Source organism: Eubalaena glacialis, chromosome 4 (assembly GCF_028564815.1).
Source record: "Eubalaena glacialis isolate mEubGla1 chromosome 4, mEubGla1.1.hap2.+ XY, whole genome shotgun sequence".
Classification (NCBI taxonomy): Eukaryota; Metazoa; Chordata; class Mammalia; order Artiodactyla; family Balaenidae; genus Eubalaena; species Eubalaena glacialis.
This window is the reverse complement of record NC_083719.1, coordinates 149,779,240-149,797,725: the sequence shown is the minus strand read 5'-3', so window position 1 is coordinate 149,797,725 and position 18,486 is coordinate 149,779,240. Positions and strand designations below refer to the sequence as shown.

Sequence of the window (18,486 nt, the reverse complement as noted above, 5' to 3'; positions counted from 1 at the left end):
GAACAGCACAAGACGCAACCTGTGTGCTCTTGGACCTATTACAATTGAGTCAGGGACAACGTTGATACTCATTTAAAGAAACGTCCAAGCCAACCCTCAGCACATGTGATGGATTTCCACAGAAGGTGAGAGAGTGCATTCGACACTCGTGTGTTCAGAGAGGTGAAGTCCTGGCTTGGTGGTGAGGAACTGGACTGGATAGTTAGAGGGAGGCCTGGCTGTCCAAAGACCTGGAAGCCACGTGGGGAATAACGGTGGATTCTACACCACTCCAGGTTCCTTCTACATAAGGAATAATACACAAGGAACCGCCACGTAAGGAACGTAGTGAGGAGTTGGGGGAAAGCCCCCGAAGCCTAGAAGGGGGCTCTACTCCCTCCTTACCCCTCCCCCAATGGTCCTCAGTGGCCCGGAGAGGGTCACGTCTCTTAGTGTCCCTTGCCTGACTCTCCAGTAGGATGTGGGGTGACACCACTTTGCCTCTGCCTGGTCTTCATTCATATTAAACCAGCTGGTCCCTCAAACTGCAGTGTGTGTAAGACTTACAGTGGGAACGCGGATAAAAGCTGGTCTCTGAGCCATCCTGGTCTGGGGAGGGGTCCAGGAGTCTGTATTTTTAACAAGCTGCCCCAAGTGATTCTGATGTGGCTGGCAGTGCAACATATTATCGTGGGTTGGCCCAAAAGTTTGTTCGGGTTTTTCTGTAACATCTTACGGAAAAACCCGAACGAACTTTTGGGCCAACCCAACACTTGGAGGACAACTGCACGGGCTAACTTCAGAGGAAGGAAGGAGGAAGAGATTCTGCTACTTGTTTGTTAACGGCTGACTTCGGATGTCTGCAACAGCCCCAGCTGAGCAGTGATTTTCACTTAATGAGCAAATGAGCAGAGGAAAGAAAAAAATCATCCCCTGGACTGGGGATGGGTAGGGAGGGAATGATTGGGAAGCAGAGAGTCAAAATCAGGGAAACACAGAGGAAGTGAGGGGGTGGAGGAGAAAAAGAGAGCGAGGACGTTCGTTCAGAAAGGCCACTTTATTGATGGAGATAAAACTGAAAGGAGTTCTCCACAGCCCTCCCTCACTCGTTTCAGTGGCTTCACTGGGCATCTGAGGCCAGCGTGGGCAGGCCTGTCACTGGCACGGGCTGGGCAGCTCAGCCGGCCCCACGCTGCCTGCTCCATGTCAGGCGGCCACATAAAAACACATCACAGCACGTGAAGATTCGTGGGTGTACCTCAGAATCCCCCAAACAGTTCCCGTGCACTTTTTTTTTTTTAACTATTGTACAAAATATGTTAAGTAGGAAAGGTCAGCTGTGCTGTGACATCTGCAGGACGTCCTTTGAGGATTACCGTCCCCCAAACATTACTTCTTATTGCAGTGAAACCTCTAGAAGGTAGAGCTGTACAAAAAAAAAAAAAAAATCTAAACAATTTTATTTTAAGAAGAGCAGCAACTTAACACTGCTTTAGTTCATTTAAATTTTCTTTCTCAAAAATACATTCCTAAATATACAAACTATACAATCTTGTCATTGTAATGCTGGTTTTTTGTGGGTTTTTTTGTTTTTATTTTTTTAATAATAGAACCCAAACTAAAAAAATCTGTTTGTCTTCAAACCGACAAGAGTGCTAGAGGACTCGTGACTCAGTACCTTCATATAACACCACATAAATAAATTTAGCCACAGTCTAGGTTCACAGCGTGGTCAGTGGAACAAAGGAAATACTTTTCTGGCGATTAGACGTCGTCCGCAGAGAGGGTCGGGATATTCAACCGAGGCCGGGTGAAAAATGCCATCTTCTCCCTGTAAAAGAGGCCATCCCTTTAAAGCAGGGTTTTTCATCCTCACTTTATAGGTAAAATGGGCAGGATAATTCTTTGTGGTGAGGTTGTCCTGTGCATGTAAGATGTTTAGCAGCATCCCTGGGCTCCACCCACTAGATGCCAGCTGCAAGCTCTCCCCCCCCTCCTTCCAGTTCTGACAATCAAAAATGTCCCTAGGGACTTCCCTGGTGGTGCAGTGGTTAAGAATCCGCCTGCCGATGCAGGGGACACGGGTTTGATCCCTGGTCTGGGAAGATCCCACATGCCGCGGAGCAACTAAGCCCGTGTGCCACAACTACTGAGCTCACGTGCCACAACTACTGAAGCCCGCACGCTCTAGGGCCCGCGCTCCACAACAAGAGAAGCCATCGCAATGAGAAGCCCACGCACCGCAAAGAAGAGCAGCCCCCGCTCGCCGCAACTAGAGAAAAGCCCACGCACAGCAACAAAGACCCAACACAGCCAAAAAAAAAAAAAAAAAAGTCCCTAGACATTGCCACATGTCCCCCAGAGGCCCAAATCATCCCTGATTGAGAACCACTGCTGTAAGGGACATTAGCAGGCCCAGCCACCTTCAGTTCCAATCAGAGGCCTCCAGAGTCTGAAAGGGCCCTTGGGCCACTTCCACTGTTGGTTTGTTTTAGATTTCCAATTGGTTAGAAATTAAGGGATGTCCAAATGTGGTTAGACAAATGACAGTACATTTTACACGTTTATATTCCACAAAGGAATGTGTTTTAACACATACACAAACATGAGTATCTTTTCTGAGAGGACAACACAAGTCTAAATGCAAAGCCCTCTGTGAATGGGAGGCCCAGGCCAAATGGCATGTGGCGCCCTCCCATGACACGCCTGGGTCCAGGGCGGCAAGAAGGCATCTCCCCGAGACCCCGGCAGGCAGCAAGCAGAGCTAGGGAGGCCCGGCAAGCATCCATCACTCCCAGGCTTATTTATCATTCAGCCAATCCTCCGCAGTTACTGGGGATGGAAACGCTAAGAGGAAAGGGTGGAGCACTTGGCTGATTCATTAAACAAGAGGATCTAACACATGAGCTCGAGTTGTGTGGGGGCTGATCAAGACAGCTGAGGGAAAGCACCGCAGGGCTCACAGACTGCCGGGGACGGCTTGGCAGAGGGTGAACATCTGCTACAGAGGGAGCTGGGGCTCCGCTATGGAAGGGAGCGTGGGACGGGGAGCAGCGAGGCAGAGAAAAGAAGACCGAGGCTGGGCGGGCAGGGTGGGAAAGGGAAAGCCGGCTGGCCGGGCGCCCACGTGCTGACCTGAAAGACTGCACTTCTGGGGGCTCCTTACAGCTCTGGCCTCGAAGCCTGTGCACGTCCTTGGCGGCCGACCTCATCATCTTGTCTGTCTGAAGCTCGCCCTTGTGCTCTGCTCGGTCCATCTGGAGGGCAAAGTGAGGCAGTAGAGAGTCCTTAGGGTCTCTAGAAATGGGTCAGCCACGGAGGACTTTCTAGCACAAATAAGGAGTCTGCTGCAGTTAAAAGGTTTGAGGGTCACAGAAGAGGCACCCTGACGCTTCCTGTTCCACCATAGGATCCTCTTTATCCCGAACAATGAGGGGAAGTGATCCCATCATCTGTCAGACGGGACAGGTTTTCGGGGCCGGGGAACTGAATACCTGTGTGGACCTGTCAGAAGTAAGGAGACAGGGGCTACCAGGTGAAATGTGTGCTGCCTCTCTAATTCTCAGGGCCACCTAAGAAGGTCAATTTTTTAATTACCTCTATATTACAGATGAGGAAACTAAGGCTCAGGCATGTTAAGAAATTTCTTTAACGTCAAACCACTGAGAAATGGTGGAAACCCAATTCCACGTCATGCAGTTGTGCTCAAGGGCTTTAGGCACGTTACACTCTTCCCTCCTGATACAAACCTATGCAAGCACTTTTGAGAACAAACCAGAGAGCCCTAAAATATCTATGTTCCATATACTTGAAAACACTGCATAAAGACAGAATTTTGGTCAATGAAGCTACCATTTAAATGGCTTTTTAATAGAAGCTCATCATCAGACAGTCACAGATGTACTTTTTTTTTTTTTTCTATTTAAAAGGTCAGCTTTTCTTAGTTGGTGCTTTCTTAAGGTAGGGCACATATGCACTTGTTTTCTTACCTCTTTTTGCCTTGGCTACTAGGAAGCGCCAAGATAAATGTAATAGACAACTACCATTAGATTAGGGATATATTTATTGCCTTCTCTTCCTTAAAACTTTCTCTAATTTTCTATTTTCTCTTAATGCTATTATTATAACTCTATTATAAGTTCATTAGGGTGTAAGTAATAAATAAGAAAGAAATAAACATTTCTGGAACTTCTGAATTACCAGAGTCAATTTGAAGCTCCCACATTAGTCCAGACCTAAGAAGCCCAGTACCACCTTCCTGCTCTAAGTTATCGTCACCTGCACTGAGAGCTGGAATTTTAGCTAATGGCCCTCCCAACAATCCAGGCAGGCACCATGTGTAAGGTGCTCTTGCACTGCTTGGCTGTGTACAGAGAAAACTAGCAAAAGTCTATCATTTCTGCCATGGACCGCAATCCTGGCAGGTATTATAGAAATTGAGTCGAAGGTGGCCTCTGTGTGTTGGCCCTATGGTATTTATTTCTTCACCATAGTCCGGGATCTCAAGAGCCCACTGGTGCCAAAGTCAAATTTTTACCCATCCAACTGTTTAAAATGAAGCTCAAATAAGAAGATTTTTTAGCTGTTTAGAACCTGCCTGTTTTGCATACCCCCTAAAGCTGCACTCAACATCTGCTAGTCATAGATAAGATAAACCCCAGGGCAATAAGAGACCCCAAACTGCTGCTGCTTTGGTGTTCTCCAACCCAGAGACTCCTCATGGTGCTCTGAATGACATCATCTAGATGCCTAGGCCTCCTTTCCAACCCCCTTTCCCCTGCCCTCCTCCTCTCTAGGTAGTGGTCCCAGAACAGCTGCCTTTTGGGGGGGGGGGATGGGCATTGTCATGCAGTGAGGGACTTCCCCCAGATGCAAAGTTGTGAAAGCAGCAGCCACTCAAATTAAACTCATTGTGTGCTCTGGCCATTTTGTGGTTATATCTTCTTCCTTGAGCAACTGCTGAAATCCCTCAAACTCACTACACTAGGGCAGGGACGCGAGCAGGCTTGTATTCCCAGGCGTCTCCCTCAGGACAAAGCCCTGCCAGGAGCCGCTCCTTTCCCATTTGGAAACACCTGCTCTGCGGGACCGCATGGGCAGGCACTGGGGCAGGTCAGCGTTCTGTATTTACTCTGTTCAAGCGTGTGCCCCAGCGTAGATTAGGTACCCAACATGTTTGATGAAGGACCACCTGGAGGAATAAACGTGTGAATAGTAAGGGCGTGCACACATAAACACGGGAATGCGGCAAAAGGACCCGGCAGCCAGGTAAAGAGTTAATAAAGTTTGTTGGGCAGAGGGATTCCTGGACCTCTTTGCTGATGGGCGTGAGGGGACCTGGGAACACTCCAAGTGCGTCACAGGGCTGCAGGACCCGTTCGAAGGTCCGGTCGGCCTCCCTTGCAGCAGCGCGCCCTCTGCACGGGCGGAGCGCCACTCACCCGCTTCTCCAACATCCGCAGCAGCAGGCGGAAGCGCTCGTCCTCCCGCAACCACGGTGGAAGCTCTTTCTCCCCGTGGCTCTTGGCCTGTTCCAGCTGCTCCTTGAGCTCCTTCAGCACCGAGATCTCCTGAGTCAGCTGGCTGTGCCAGGTCCTGGTCGCCTGCAGGTCCAACTCGAGGTCCAGCGAGGTGCGTGGTAGGCGCTCGGCGCGCAGGGATTTGACAGACGAAGGCTACGGAGGTGGGGACGGTTTTTGACTCGTTATTACAGGGCCGGGTCCAGTGAGCCTACACGACCCCCTGGCCTGAACCTCAGACACCCTCCCTCCTTCGTTCATCTGCGGGCTTCCGCTCCTTCAAAAATGGGGCTCGCCCTCCCCCTGGAGCCCGTCTTGATGTTTTCCATGTCTACTGCTCGTATTATTGAGCATTTTCGTGTCCCAGGCACGGTGCTAGGCGCTTTACTTCTGTTACCTCAGTTCATTTTCACAACCCTGTGAGGTCCTGACTGTTACCATCTGCACAGATGAGAAGGCTCCCAGAGGTTAAATCACACAGATTACAAGCAGTAAAGCCGAGATTCCACCCCAGGAGCCGGCTCCAGAACCTACCCACTCACTCCCTACACGGTGCTGCTTTCCCTACTCACAGTGTCCTCAACATTTACCCCCTCCTTTACTGGATTCTTGTCACTATCCTGCTCTAAAGCTGTCTCCTCAATGCAGGTCTGTTCCCCATGCATTGACTTTGTGGTCCTGTAATGGACATCTATTGTTTCTGCCTGTTCAGCTTCCACGTCTCTAGTCTTATAATAATAGCGTCCTCATCTTCCCTTGGGGATCCACTCATCTGCCATAGTCAATCCATCTGTCTCACATGGGGGGCTTCAGGGATAGGAATGTGACCTGAACCTGGCCAATCAGAATCTCAGTGATTGCTTCAGGGGTGAGCATGTTATCCAAGTCCAGGCAGTACCACTCAATTCTGGCACTTTTGCTGAGCTACTGGGAAAAGAGGCAATGTCTTTACACAGAGGCCGCTGAGCCAGCAAGATATAAACCTAGAACTGATCATGGTCGTCTTCACCAGCATATGGGGTAGCCCTGTTAAAGAATTAAGCCATCTGGAGAGAGCAGTGCCATGAGAGGGGGACTGAAGCGTGATGACATTGGTTCAGCTCCTGGATCAATCCATGCCTGAAGTCAGTCCAACATCCTAGAGTTTTCCATTAAATGAGCCAATACATTCCCTTTTTCACTTTCAAGCTATATTTGAGTTGAGTTCTTCAGTTATCTGTATGTAAAAGATCTTGATTAACTTAACTCATTAACTCTCCTATCAGAAAACACTAATCATTAAAAAAGAATGACTAAATGACTGTGGGAGATGGAGTTCTAAGATGGCTCCCAAGATTCCTACCTCCTAACATAGAAGCCCTGTGTAACACCCTCCTCTTCAGTGTGGGTGGGACCTGTGAATATGATGGGCTATCACTCCTATGATTAGTAACTGCAGGGAGTGAGTTGTAGGATGTGCAGGGGGAGCAGGCGGGAGCTTCTGCAGCTGCAGCATCATTTCTCCAGGAGTGGATCCCGGAACACCTGCTCCAGAATCCTCCGAGGATCTTATTAAAATGCAGTTTCCAGGGCCCCACGCCAGCTGCCTGGATGAGACAGTCTGGGAGTGTGGCCTCGGAATCTGCATCATCAACAAGCTCCCAAGGAGACTTGGTGCTCCAGGGACTGTAGCACCAGCCAGCCACAGCAGACGGGGTGGGGCTGGGGTGGGACATCCCTGTCACTTAAGGCCATGTCCACGTTCTCCGGCAGCCAGCACTCTCTCCTTTCCGGGTGCGCCTCTTCTGCACTGACTTCTTTCTCCTGCTCTCTCTAGTTCTTTCTGGAGACTTGGGGGGGGGCGGGGTGGGGACAGGCACAGGACCACTCTCCGTGCGGGCTGTCAGCAGCAGGCCCGCGGGAGATGCGGAACAGCTGCCCCTGCGTGGGGCTGTCAGCACGCTCTCCTTTCTCTGCACTTTCTCTTTCGCTTTGCTCTCTCTGCTTCTCTTTCTGACATTCTGGCTCCTGGGTTTCTTCTAGTTCTGCAAGCTCGCCAGAACTGCTGTCGAGCCTGCGTTGAAAGGCCAAAGTGGGGAGGGCCACACCGCACCTCCTGCAGCCCTGACTGGTTGGTGAAAGTCCTTGTGGGGAGTTGGGCCATTGTCTAAGACGGCCCCATCCTGACCCCTCAGCCAAGTCTCCGTAAGGAAAGGCCAGATTGCTCTGCAGGGACAGCTTGTGGCCTCTTCCCTGCGCGTTTCCAGCTGGACTGAGAGAAGCCCATGGGGGGCGGCGGGGTGGGGGTGGGGGGGCGCCCGGCTTCTCCGCCAGCAGGGAGGCTGTCAGGACCTGCAGCTGCCCAGTCAGCTAGACGACACACAACCGAACCGAGTCCTGCCTGAGGCAGGCTCCCATCGGTGGCTGTGACGTCTTGGGTTGATTAGTTCTTAGTGACTCTGATGCCTACCCAAGAAAACAAAGCCAAGTATGCACACTCCTGATCTAAGCCTATTGGTCATAATAACGATGTTACATTGACCCTCTGGCACTTTCCCCAGTGCCTCCCCAGGCCTTACAGTTCACCAGCTTCCATTTGCAAATAGCCCCATGCTTGCGGGAGTGACTTTCTTCCAACCAGTGGCTGAGGAGAAATGGTCAGGCGTCAGGGGATGTGTGTGCCGGACACGTGGCTCGGGGAAACGAGGGAGGAGCAGGTGGACGCACAGCTCCGAGGTGATCGTCTTACCCGCTTCATCCTGACGCTGCGCCGCTCCAAGGAATTTCGAACAAAAGGTAGCTTCTTGGACAGGGTGGAGCTGTCACTGTCACTTCGGTTCAGCTGCCAGAGAAAAGGCGTGGGAAGCTAATGAAGCTCTAAGTGCATGCGGAAAGCCCACTGGGGCCTGGAGCATGGTGGGGTCCCCGCCCTCAGCCCAGTCCTTCCTCTCCTTGTTCCCCGCGGGCTGCAGGAGGCAGGTTTCATTCAACCTTCCTTTTCTCCCTAGGTGAACATTCACTGAGTGTGTACTCAACGATGCACACCCCTACGTGCCAGCCATGCGATATCTCATGTAACCCTTCCAGCAACCCATGGGGGAGGAGACGGAGGGTTAGGGGTTACCGAACTTGCTCGAGGTTGGAGAGCTGGTAGCAGCAGCATGGAGGGGTTGACACCCGACAGCGTGACTCCAGGATCTACTGACCTCTTGACCTCCTACGCTAAGGCCTATTTGTATCAAATCTTCCCTGTTGCCCCGAGAGCCGCTTTCATGGCTCAAATGGAGCCCCTGTCAAGACTGACATATACATAAAAAAGCAGCCCACAGGCAAAGCCTCGGGGACCGTATCCCTGGAGAAGATGGGCCAGACACGCTCTGTGAGGGCTGTGCTGATTTCACAGCTCTCCCCTCCTCAGAATCCTTCAGTCACTTAGTGATATGGACTCTCCCCAGAGGGCTAATATTCCTCATCCATAGCCAGAGATCAGGGCTATGGTCAAGGCGGATGCTTTTCCACTGACAGTTTGTGTCCCAGTGGGAGGACCGGAGAGGGAGGTGAGGATGGCAGCACATCCCAGGATGTGTGAGGCGGGGGCTTCTCGCCGGAGTCGTATTTCCAAGTCACTGGGATCGCCACAGGCTGATGCTACAGACTCTGTTTATTCTGGCAGCTGTCAGCTCACTGCTGCAGGTCTCTTCTGAGAAGCTGTCCACATCGTCATTTTTGTGGTTATTAATAATTATTAGTGATAATGATATTAATAGTCCTGCTACGGTGATGAAATAGCTACTACACTAGGCAGAGGCTCCACCAGAATGAGAAATAGACAACAGTAACCATAACAGCCACATGGACGGAGCCCCTACTATGTGCCATGGGCTTTACTGACAGTTTCATTTAATCTTCAAACAATCCTAACTGAGGGAACTGAGGCCTGGAAACATTAACACACTTTTATAAGTCATGCAGTAAGCATTTCATTCACATTCAGTGAAGTGTTCTGGTAAGCATCAGAACAAGAGTTCAAGGTCCCGTCTGTTTGACTCCAAGGCCATGTCCTCTTCCGGCCCCCAGGATGCATGTAGGGCTCGGAGATGAAACGAATATACAGACAGAGGGGTAGACCGTCTTGACTGGGTTGGATTCATACAAATAGATGGGCTGGATATCATATCAGAAGGGGGATTTATCCTACATTGTTTCAATCCATAGGTGACACTCACAGAATATGTGTCATACCAAGTAGAATATGTGTCAGGACAATTGATGCTTAAGTCGTAGCTGGTTTTTTGTGGTTTTTTTAAAAATATTTATTTGGTTGCACCAGGTCTTAGTTGCGGCAGGCAGGCTCCTTAGTTGCAGCACGTGGGCTCCTCAGTTACGGCAGGGGGGCTCCTTAGTTGCAGCAGGCGGGCTCCTTAATTGCAGCTCGCCAGCTCCTTCATTGCGGCACACAGGCTCCTTACTTGCAGCACACATGTGGGATCTAGTTCCCTGATGAGGGATTGAACCCAGGTCCCCTGCATTGGGAGTGCGGAGTCTCATCCACTGCGCCACCAGGGAAATCCCGAGTCGTAGTTGTTTATGTGCTAAAGACCATGTTATAAAAAAAAGCGATGAAAGCTACATTAAGTCCTTGAATTTAACTTTTTCTTAAAGATGTTGTAATGCATTTGATCTCAGACATGGTAGAGAATATCGTTGCCTTTTTGTTATTTCCATCTGATGGCTAGGGAAATTGAGGAGCAGAGAGGTGAAATAATTGGCAGTCAGAGGGAGCTACAGGGAAATGAGAATTTTGGAAGGACTGTATCCTTCAGGTCAAAGTGAGCCGACCAACACATGTGCCAGCACTGCTGATAAACACGTAGGTGTTAAAGACACAGGGGTTGCGGAGAGCTGTGGGGAGTATAATATACCGTCTCTACCCCTCACGGATTTAAAGTCCAGTGGGGGTCCCAAGCCCAGGAAACTCACCAGGTGACACAGGCCATGCTGAGGACCAAAGAAGGGAGACACCCAGAAGAGGGTACTTGATGTGCAGATGTGTGGCATCAGGCCAGAAGGGATTGCTTGTATTCAGAACAAAGTGCCCCGACTTTCTGCATATATGAAATGGGATTAATACAACATGCCTTGCAGGGCTGTTTGTGACATTAGATGACACAGGAAAATAGGGATTTTTTTGGGGGGGAGGGGGTGCTAATCTAATTACCATCCTCTTGCGACTCTTGGTGGGAGACGAAGCCCACTTTCCACGAATGAAGCAGAAAGTACCAGAGTCTTGCTTTCATGGCCTCCCTTGTAGCTAGAAGCAGGCACGGGACTAGACTCTGATAATTAGATGCAACCGCTCTGGTCTTTGAATCACAGCCTGGTTAGCTGGACCAATTCTCTGTCACTGTGCCTCTTGGATTTAACCAGGCCATTCTCCTCTGCTCCATGAGCATCCGTGTTTCTTGGTTTCTCAGGGAGAAGCCCTTAGTGGTTGAGGAGTGGCCGCAGCGGCAGTAGCCAAAGCTTCCCTGGCCTCCTGCAGCGGTAGGAGTCTGGCGGAGGAATCAGTGCTGAACCCCAGAGGCAGTGGCACAGCCAGCTGGGACCACGTTCTATAGCAGCACTTGGGGTGTCCTCCCTTGACTGCCTTTGTGGTATGATTTTGGCTGTGGTCTGGCCCGCCTTGCTCCTGCCTGATTTCTGAGGTTGGTTCTACAGCTTTCTGATGAATATGTGAACTACTCAATTTCCTTTCCAAACATTTCTTCCCTGCATACACTGCTCACAGTCTGTTTCTATTGCTTGCTATTAAGAATCCTGACCAGTACAGGACTTGCTACTGGGGAGTGGGGTGCTATAAACCACAGACCGGAAGACAGGGAGCTGGCTGTGTACTGGAGGTAGGATGGGGCACAGCACAGACACCAATATTCCCTGTTGGGAATTTGAGAATGCTCATTCTGTGGGTGAAAACCAGAGGGATACACTTGTTACCTGTTGTATCTCAAGAGACAGACTGCACGCCTATAGAGTTTTAAGGGAAATGATAGGAAAAAAATTCAGGATGTTGTACCATTGGCTACTTCTTGTAGCCTTAAGTAAGAATCTACAAGAAACCGATAAGCTTGGGCTCAAGTGTAGTCAGAAAACAAAGAAGGAAAAATATACGGCTTTGCTAAGAAAGACCCTTTCTTTTCTTTTTTTTTTTTTTTTTTTCGTTATTTTGGCCACACCCTGTGGCATGTGGGATCTTAGTTCCCTGACCAGGGATTGAACCCACGTCTCCTGCATTGGAAGGCAGGGTCTTAACCACTGGACTGCCAGGGAAGTCCCAGAAAGGTCGTTTCTGCCGTGGCAGGTGATCCATGCAGAGTAGGAATTTTTTAATCTGCAGCCCTGCAGGGCTGGAAACTGGTCCAGATAATAAAATATAGGAAGGGCCCAGCATAGTGCTAGGTGTGCTACAGATGCGTAATAAATGGGACTGGAGCGCTTTGTTATTCAAGGATGCCAATCCTGAAAAAGGCCACCTAAAGCGAATCCATTTACCCAGGAGACCAGAATTTTATTGTAAATATTGGGGAAAAAATTTGAGTTTTTAGTTGGAAAAGAGAAACACTTTTCACAAGTTATATTTCATATCTTCCATTTGACAAAATTACAACTGCATTCTAAATCCTGATGGCAAAGGATGAATCAAACACTCATTTCTTTTGGTGTGATGTTTCCAACAAGTGACATTCTTCACTTTGTGTTTGATTTCCACTGCACGTTCATAAAGTCGGCAATTTTGCCAGAAACAGATTATCCATTATCCTAAGGGCTTTTCTAAGTCCTTCAAGTTATTCACATTTGAAACATGGATTGGATTTTTCTCTTCTTCAGCTGTGTGCTGGCTTAATTGCAGGATTCTTCACTTGTGATTCACGAATTCCCTCACGTTAGAATCACATTCAGTGACTGCAGGAAACCCTGTACCTTTCGCAAGATACGCAGCTACATTGCAGGTGCTCACATTGTCTTTTCAGATGCTTACAAGCTCAAATATTAGCTAGAGACTTGACACAGATGGGAGAGGTTTACGTTATTTCTGGGAGGTATTACAGGGAATGTTTTGGGGGGACTAATTTGAAAAGTAGCCACAATTTCAAATTAGTGAAATTGTCATGTTATGAAAAAATTACCTTCCCTACTCAAGCTTATAATTGGAGGCCTTGGATACCGAATGTCAGATATTGAACCCCCCATATCCCCTCCCCCTCCCCATAACAATAGGCAGGTGGGTGGCAGGTTGACGAGGTGGGGCAGGTTCCATGGGCCTTTCCTGTGACAACTTATTGGCACTCTAGGCAGGAAGGTTCTGTTTATGCTTCTGGTTATTGCTGGTTGGTTCTTCATGGTAGGAGGTAAGGAAGGTAGGAGGTAAGGAAGGTTGTCGACATGTCATTTGAGCGTCAGGAACAGGGTCTTGGTTTCTGTAGCCCCAGCAAACAGCATGACGCCTCAGACGGGGTAGACTAATTGGATAGCAAGGCAAAGGGATCAGGGAGCCAAGCCTACTGCCCGGCTTCTAAATCCAGCGGGGCCTGCAAGAGCAGGTCGGCAAGTGAAATAGGTTAAAGAGGGCCAGGTGGAGGCCACAGTGAACTTGAAAGCCCTGCCCCTCCACCCCTCCAAGGGCAGTGGCCCTCACTGCTCAGCTCCAGCCAGCTGTGTCTGTGACAGAATGCGTAGCCCATGGGGCCAGACAGTCCCTTTTTTTTCCCAAGAGAAACTGGAATTTTATTTGAAACCTCTTCATTTTTTAAAATTTTTAATTGAATTTCCTAAGTTTTCAATGTTAGCAAAAAGTTCGATTAAAAAAACCCCTAAACCCGTGACTAAGTAACAACAGGTCTGTTGCTATTTTGTAACCTCAGGCTGCAGGCTGCAATTGCCCTGGAAGGGGAGGAACTGCCCGCCCATCAGGGATGGTGAGGGTCAGTCTGATCTCAGCAAGGGGTGTGGCAGGGCAGGGCGTAAACAAGGAGGGGAGAGTTGGTTGGAATTATAAAATCACTGGCCCTGTATTGGTTATGGAGGCTTTCCCAGGCTTTAGCTAATTCAATCCTTAAAGCAACCCCATAGAGTCGGTCTGTTAACATTATGAGGAAACAGGCTCAGACGAGGATGCATGGTGAGCGTGATGGGAACTTGCACCCAGAACTGTGTGAGAACCAGGGCTCTCGGCTACTGGGAGAGAAGCAGCTGCTCTGGGGGAGGGAAGCGCCACATGGTTGCTTACCCGGCACACGTACTGGCTCTGGGGGCCCGGGGAGAAGGTCTTGGAGCGGATGATGGTGCTCCCTCGAAGAAATGGCCCGGGAGATGGCGCACCCACCCGGCGGTCCTTGGGCCGCACCACCGTGGGAGATGGGGCCGGGGTCTCCGTGTTGGTCTCTTTGTCCACCTGAGGAAGAGGTCACAACTGTGAGGCCACCGGTATCTGCAGAGTCTCAGCCACCCACCCTGAGACTCATGGGGCACCCTCCGCAGCTGCTCCCCACCCCTGTCACCTTGCCTCTGGTCCTCAGTCACAGCCAGGGGCTTCCGCGGCCCCAGCCCAGCCAGGACAGCGCCCAAGGCCCCGAGTACTGGCCCCCAGTCCTCCCTGACACCTGTGGGCTGGGGCTAGTGGGAGATGTTCAGTCCCCTAACAAGCTCACGTAAGCAGTAGAGGTACCTCACCCACCAAAGTCCTGGACTTCACAACCTCAAGACCAACCGTATTTTAACACAGCCGTAGCCAAGGCCTCCACGGCCCCAGCCAAGAACTGCAGATGTTTTCATGGAGTTATGGAGGCAACTAGCAGATCTCGTTTTCTAAACTAGGTGATCAGGTTTTCTATTGTCCTTTCACAGTAGTTACCAGCAGAGGTAAATAAAAACACCCAAATGAAGGGCCTTGATTCACCAAAACAGGGCCTTCATGTGATTTTGAAAAAGGCACCCCCTTTGGCTGGAGAAACTACGGAAAGACTTCCCCTTGGTGCGGGGCAGTCAGAAGGCAGGCCCAGGTTCTCCTCTCACACCCCCGCTGCACCCCGCCCCCCAAGGGTCAGGCACCTTTGTGCAGTGCACAACCTGCCTCTCCAGCCCCACGTGCCCGGCTCAGACACAGTGGGTCACTCTACTTCCAGGAGTCCTGCAGGTCAAAGAACATGGAGGTCTCTTTGGAGCGTGAAGCCTGTTGTATCATGTAACCCTAGTGCAGCAGGGAAGCAGGAGGCGAAGGGAACTTGACTAGAACCTCTTTCCTATTGCACTTTGGGCAGACCCAAATGGAGAAATCCATTCACTCAAAATCTTAGAACCCACCTGCCAGGTTGGTATTACTGTGTCCATTTTACAGATGAGGAAACCGAGGCTGGAGAGGGATGAAGTCATCTGCCTAAGGCTACACAGCTAGGAAGGAGCAGAGCTGGCATTTGAACCCAGACCCACCTGCCTGCAAAGACTGAGGTCTGCCCAGAAAACCGGGAACTGCAGAGGGCGGGAGAGATGAGGGGATGAGTCAACTTCTCCTGGCTTACTGTCACCGAAATGACCCCAATTCCAGGCAGGGACACTCCTACACAACCTTCTGCAGGTCATCCCACTCTGAAGGCCTGTCCCCTGATGCTGGAGCATGAGACTTAGCCCCGAGCCTTTTCTGATTGCCCAGGTTCAAGGATTGAGGGCTATTTCCCCAAGACAGCCCTTCCCATGTCCCCAGCCCTCCCTACCTTTAGCGCTGGGCACTCATCCATATCATGTGAGGCTTTCTCAGCGAAAATGTCTTCTTCCCCTTCCCCCTCTTCCTCCTCTTCCTCCTCTTCCTCCTCCTCCTCCTCAGCTGCTGTCTCGTTCTCGCTGGTCCCCTCCTCGCACCTCCTGTGATGACAAGGCACTTTGATTACCCACAGCACCCACTTTCATCTGTTCACCTGCCATTTAAGTGCATCCAGGGCAGGGCTTCCAAGTATTTTCAGGATTGAGGACATTTTTTTTAAAAAATCAATTTTAGTGAGGTATATTTTACATATAACAAAACGTATTTTGTGTATAGTTTGATGAGTTTTGACCAATGTATACCCCTGTGTAACCACTACCACACTCAAGATAAAGAATGTTCCATTACCTTGAAAGGTTCCCTTGTACCCTTTCCCAGTTAAACTCTCCCCAGCCCCAGCCCACCACCGATCAGCTTTCTGTCACTAAAGATTCAATCTGATTTTTCTTGTATTTCATAGAAATGGAATCAGACAGTATATGCTCTTTTGTCTCTGGCTTCATTCTCTCAGCATCATGTTTCTGAGATTCATCCATATTGGTGCATAGTATCAATAGTTCACTCCTTCTTATTGTTGAGTAATCTTCCATTGGATGGATAGACTATACTTTGTTCATCAGGTGATAAACATTTGGATTGTTTCCATTGCTTAGAAATTATGAATAAAGCTTCTATAGACATTCACCTACAAGTCTGTGTAGAAATAGGATTTCATTTCTCTTGGACGTTGTATTAGTTTGCTAGGGCTGCCATAACACAATACCACAGACTGGGTGGCTTTAACAACAGAAATTTATTTCCCACAGTTCTGGAGGCTTAAAGTCCAAGATCAAGGTGTGGGCAGGTTTGGTTTCCTCTGAGGGCTCCCTCTGTGACTTGTAGATGGCCACCTTCATGCTGTGTCCTCATGTGGTCTTCCCTCTGTATGTGTGTCCCTGGAATCTCTCTGTGTGTCCAAATTTCTTCTTCTTATACGAACAGTCACAATGGATTAGGGCCCACCCTAACTTTAACAGCCTTGTGTTAACTGAATCAGCTCTTTAAAGACCCTGTCCTCAAAAACAGTCATTCTCTGGTACTGGGGTCAGAGCTTGAATATCTGAATTTTGGGGAGACACAATTCAGACTATTACAGATATATATATACACATACCTAGGAGTAGAATTGCTGGGTCAGACAGTAAGTATAAGTGATTAAATGTTTTTCCCACGTGGTTATACCATTTTATGTTCCCACAGTAATATTATGAGAATTCTGGTTCCTCACCTATACTTGGTATTGTTAATCTTTAAATTTAGTCATTCAACTGAGTGAGTACCCGTATCTCGTTCTGGTTTTAATTTTCACTTTCCTGTTGAGAATATTTTCCTGCATTTATTGACCATTCATATTTTCTTTTGCAAGGTGTCTGTTAGAATTTTTAGCCCATTTAAAAATTGGGCTGTCTTTTTATTACAGAGTTGTAAGAGTTCATTATATATTCTAGATAGGAATCCTTTGCAAATATTTTCTCCAAGTCTCTGGCTTGCCTTTTCCTCTTCTAAATGGTGTCTTCCAAAGAACAGAAGCTTTTGATTGTGATAAAGTCCAGTTTATCAGTTTTTCTCTTTAATGGTTTGTGCTTTTTATGCTGTACCTAAGAAGTCTTTGCAAAGAGTTTCTCTGGTAGTTTCTTTTAAAAGTTTTATAGTTTCAGCTTTTATGTTTAGCTCTATGATCCATTTCAGATTAATTTTTGTCCATGGTACTCAAAATTTATTTTTTTCTATATGGATAGCCAATGGGGTGGCTGTACCATTTGTTGAAGAGACTTTATTTTTGGTGATACTCTTCATAATTATCCTTTCTCCTTGGACTCCAGGGTTGGAAGGAGTTGGTGTGACAAATGGACGGAATTTGTTAATTAGTAATTTATCTCCATTCCCATCTTTACTTTTCAAAGACATACATAACCACCAGGCTTCTGATCAGCATGAGACAGTATTACCATACTGAGCTGGAGGAATTCCAGCCAAAAGCAGAGAATTTGACACCTAGTTAGCTGGCTCATTGAGACTGTGGATAAACATAAAATCTCCCTTAGGATTTTCCCAACAGGGAGAACAGACCTTGGCTCTCCATCCCCAGCCCTGTGATGAAAACCTCCCTTGCACTTAGATGGGGACTATCGCTATGGAGGGGCTTCTCCCCGCTGGTCTCTTTTTTTTTTTTAAATTTGGTTGCACCGGCTGTTAGTTGTGGCAGGTGGGCTCCTTAGTTGCAGCACGTGGGCTCCTTAACTGCGGCTCCAGGGCTCCTTAGTTGTGGCTCGCCGGGTCCTTCGTTGCGGCATGCAGGCTCCTTAGTTGTGGCACGCGAGTGGGATCTAGTTCCCTGAACAGGGATCGAACCCGGGCCCCCTGCATTGGGAGCACGGAGTCTTAGCCACTGCACCACCAGGGAAGTCCCCCCCAGCGACCTTGATCTACTCATAAAAGAGCCATTAAACATGAGTGCTCACAGGGAGCACCTTGGTGAGGATTGTGTAGATGCCACATCATTAACCAGCATTGACTGAGGGCTTAATGAACTGCAGGTGCTTCGCGGAGGTCTCACAACCACACTGAAAGACACTCTTGTCTCCATTTTACAGATTCAAAAGCGGAGGATCAGAGAGTGGGTAGGCCTTGTCCAGTGTCACAGGCCACTCAGTGGTGCAGCCAGGTTTCCAATCCACGTTTGTTCAATTCCACGAAGCACTCAACCACTAGGGAAGTCTCTTCTTTGTGACTAAGAAGCTGATCTAAGTATTTTCCAGGAAGGAAAAAAAAAAACAACCCTCAATTGTAAAGAGAAAAATAATTAGTCACATCTTTGCACCCTTTGGAAAAGTGGCCAAAAATAAATAAATAAAAATTTTAAAATATATATCTGATAATATGAAGTGAGGGTTTGGGAAAAAGGCATATCCCCATGGGGAGTGTTAATTAGAGCAGCCAATTTATACTCTGAAGTCAATTTAGCAGCATCTGCTAAAACAAAACATGTACATATTCTTGATTAAATACTCGTCAGTTATATTGTATCAGAGAGGATGTAGCTTTAGGGGTACTCTCAATCACTGCTGGTGGAGCATTTACTAGGACAATCTTACTTGAGAATGATTCTGCAGTGCCTGGTAAAATATAAAACACATGTGCCCTGGGACTCAGCTAGGC

At 48.7% G+C, this 18,486-nt stretch overlaps 1 protein-coding gene across 1 annotated transcript in view; it reads right to left on the bottom strand.

Moving 5' to 3' along the window:
- Positions 1–1,017: 1,017 nt before the first annotated feature.
- WWC1 (WW and C2 domain containing 1) overlaps positions 1,018–18,486 on the bottom strand; it is a 147,584-nt gene continuing 130,115 nt past the window's right edge. The window contains exons 18-23 of the mRNA XM_061189920.1: positions 15,242–15,389; positions 13,762–13,926; positions 8,227–8,319; positions 5,421–5,654; positions 3,115–3,236; positions 1,018–1,810 (exon numbers count right to left, since the gene is read on the bottom strand). Of these exons, the coding sequence (XP_061045903.1) occupies positions 1,744–1,810; positions 3,115–3,236; positions 5,421–5,654; positions 8,227–8,319; positions 13,762–13,926; positions 15,242–15,389 (829 nt within the window). The 3' untranslated portion in view covers positions 1,018–1,743. The remainder of the gene's footprint in view (positions 1,811–3,114; positions 3,237–5,420; positions 5,655–8,226; positions 8,320–13,761; positions 13,927–15,241; positions 15,390–18,486) is intronic.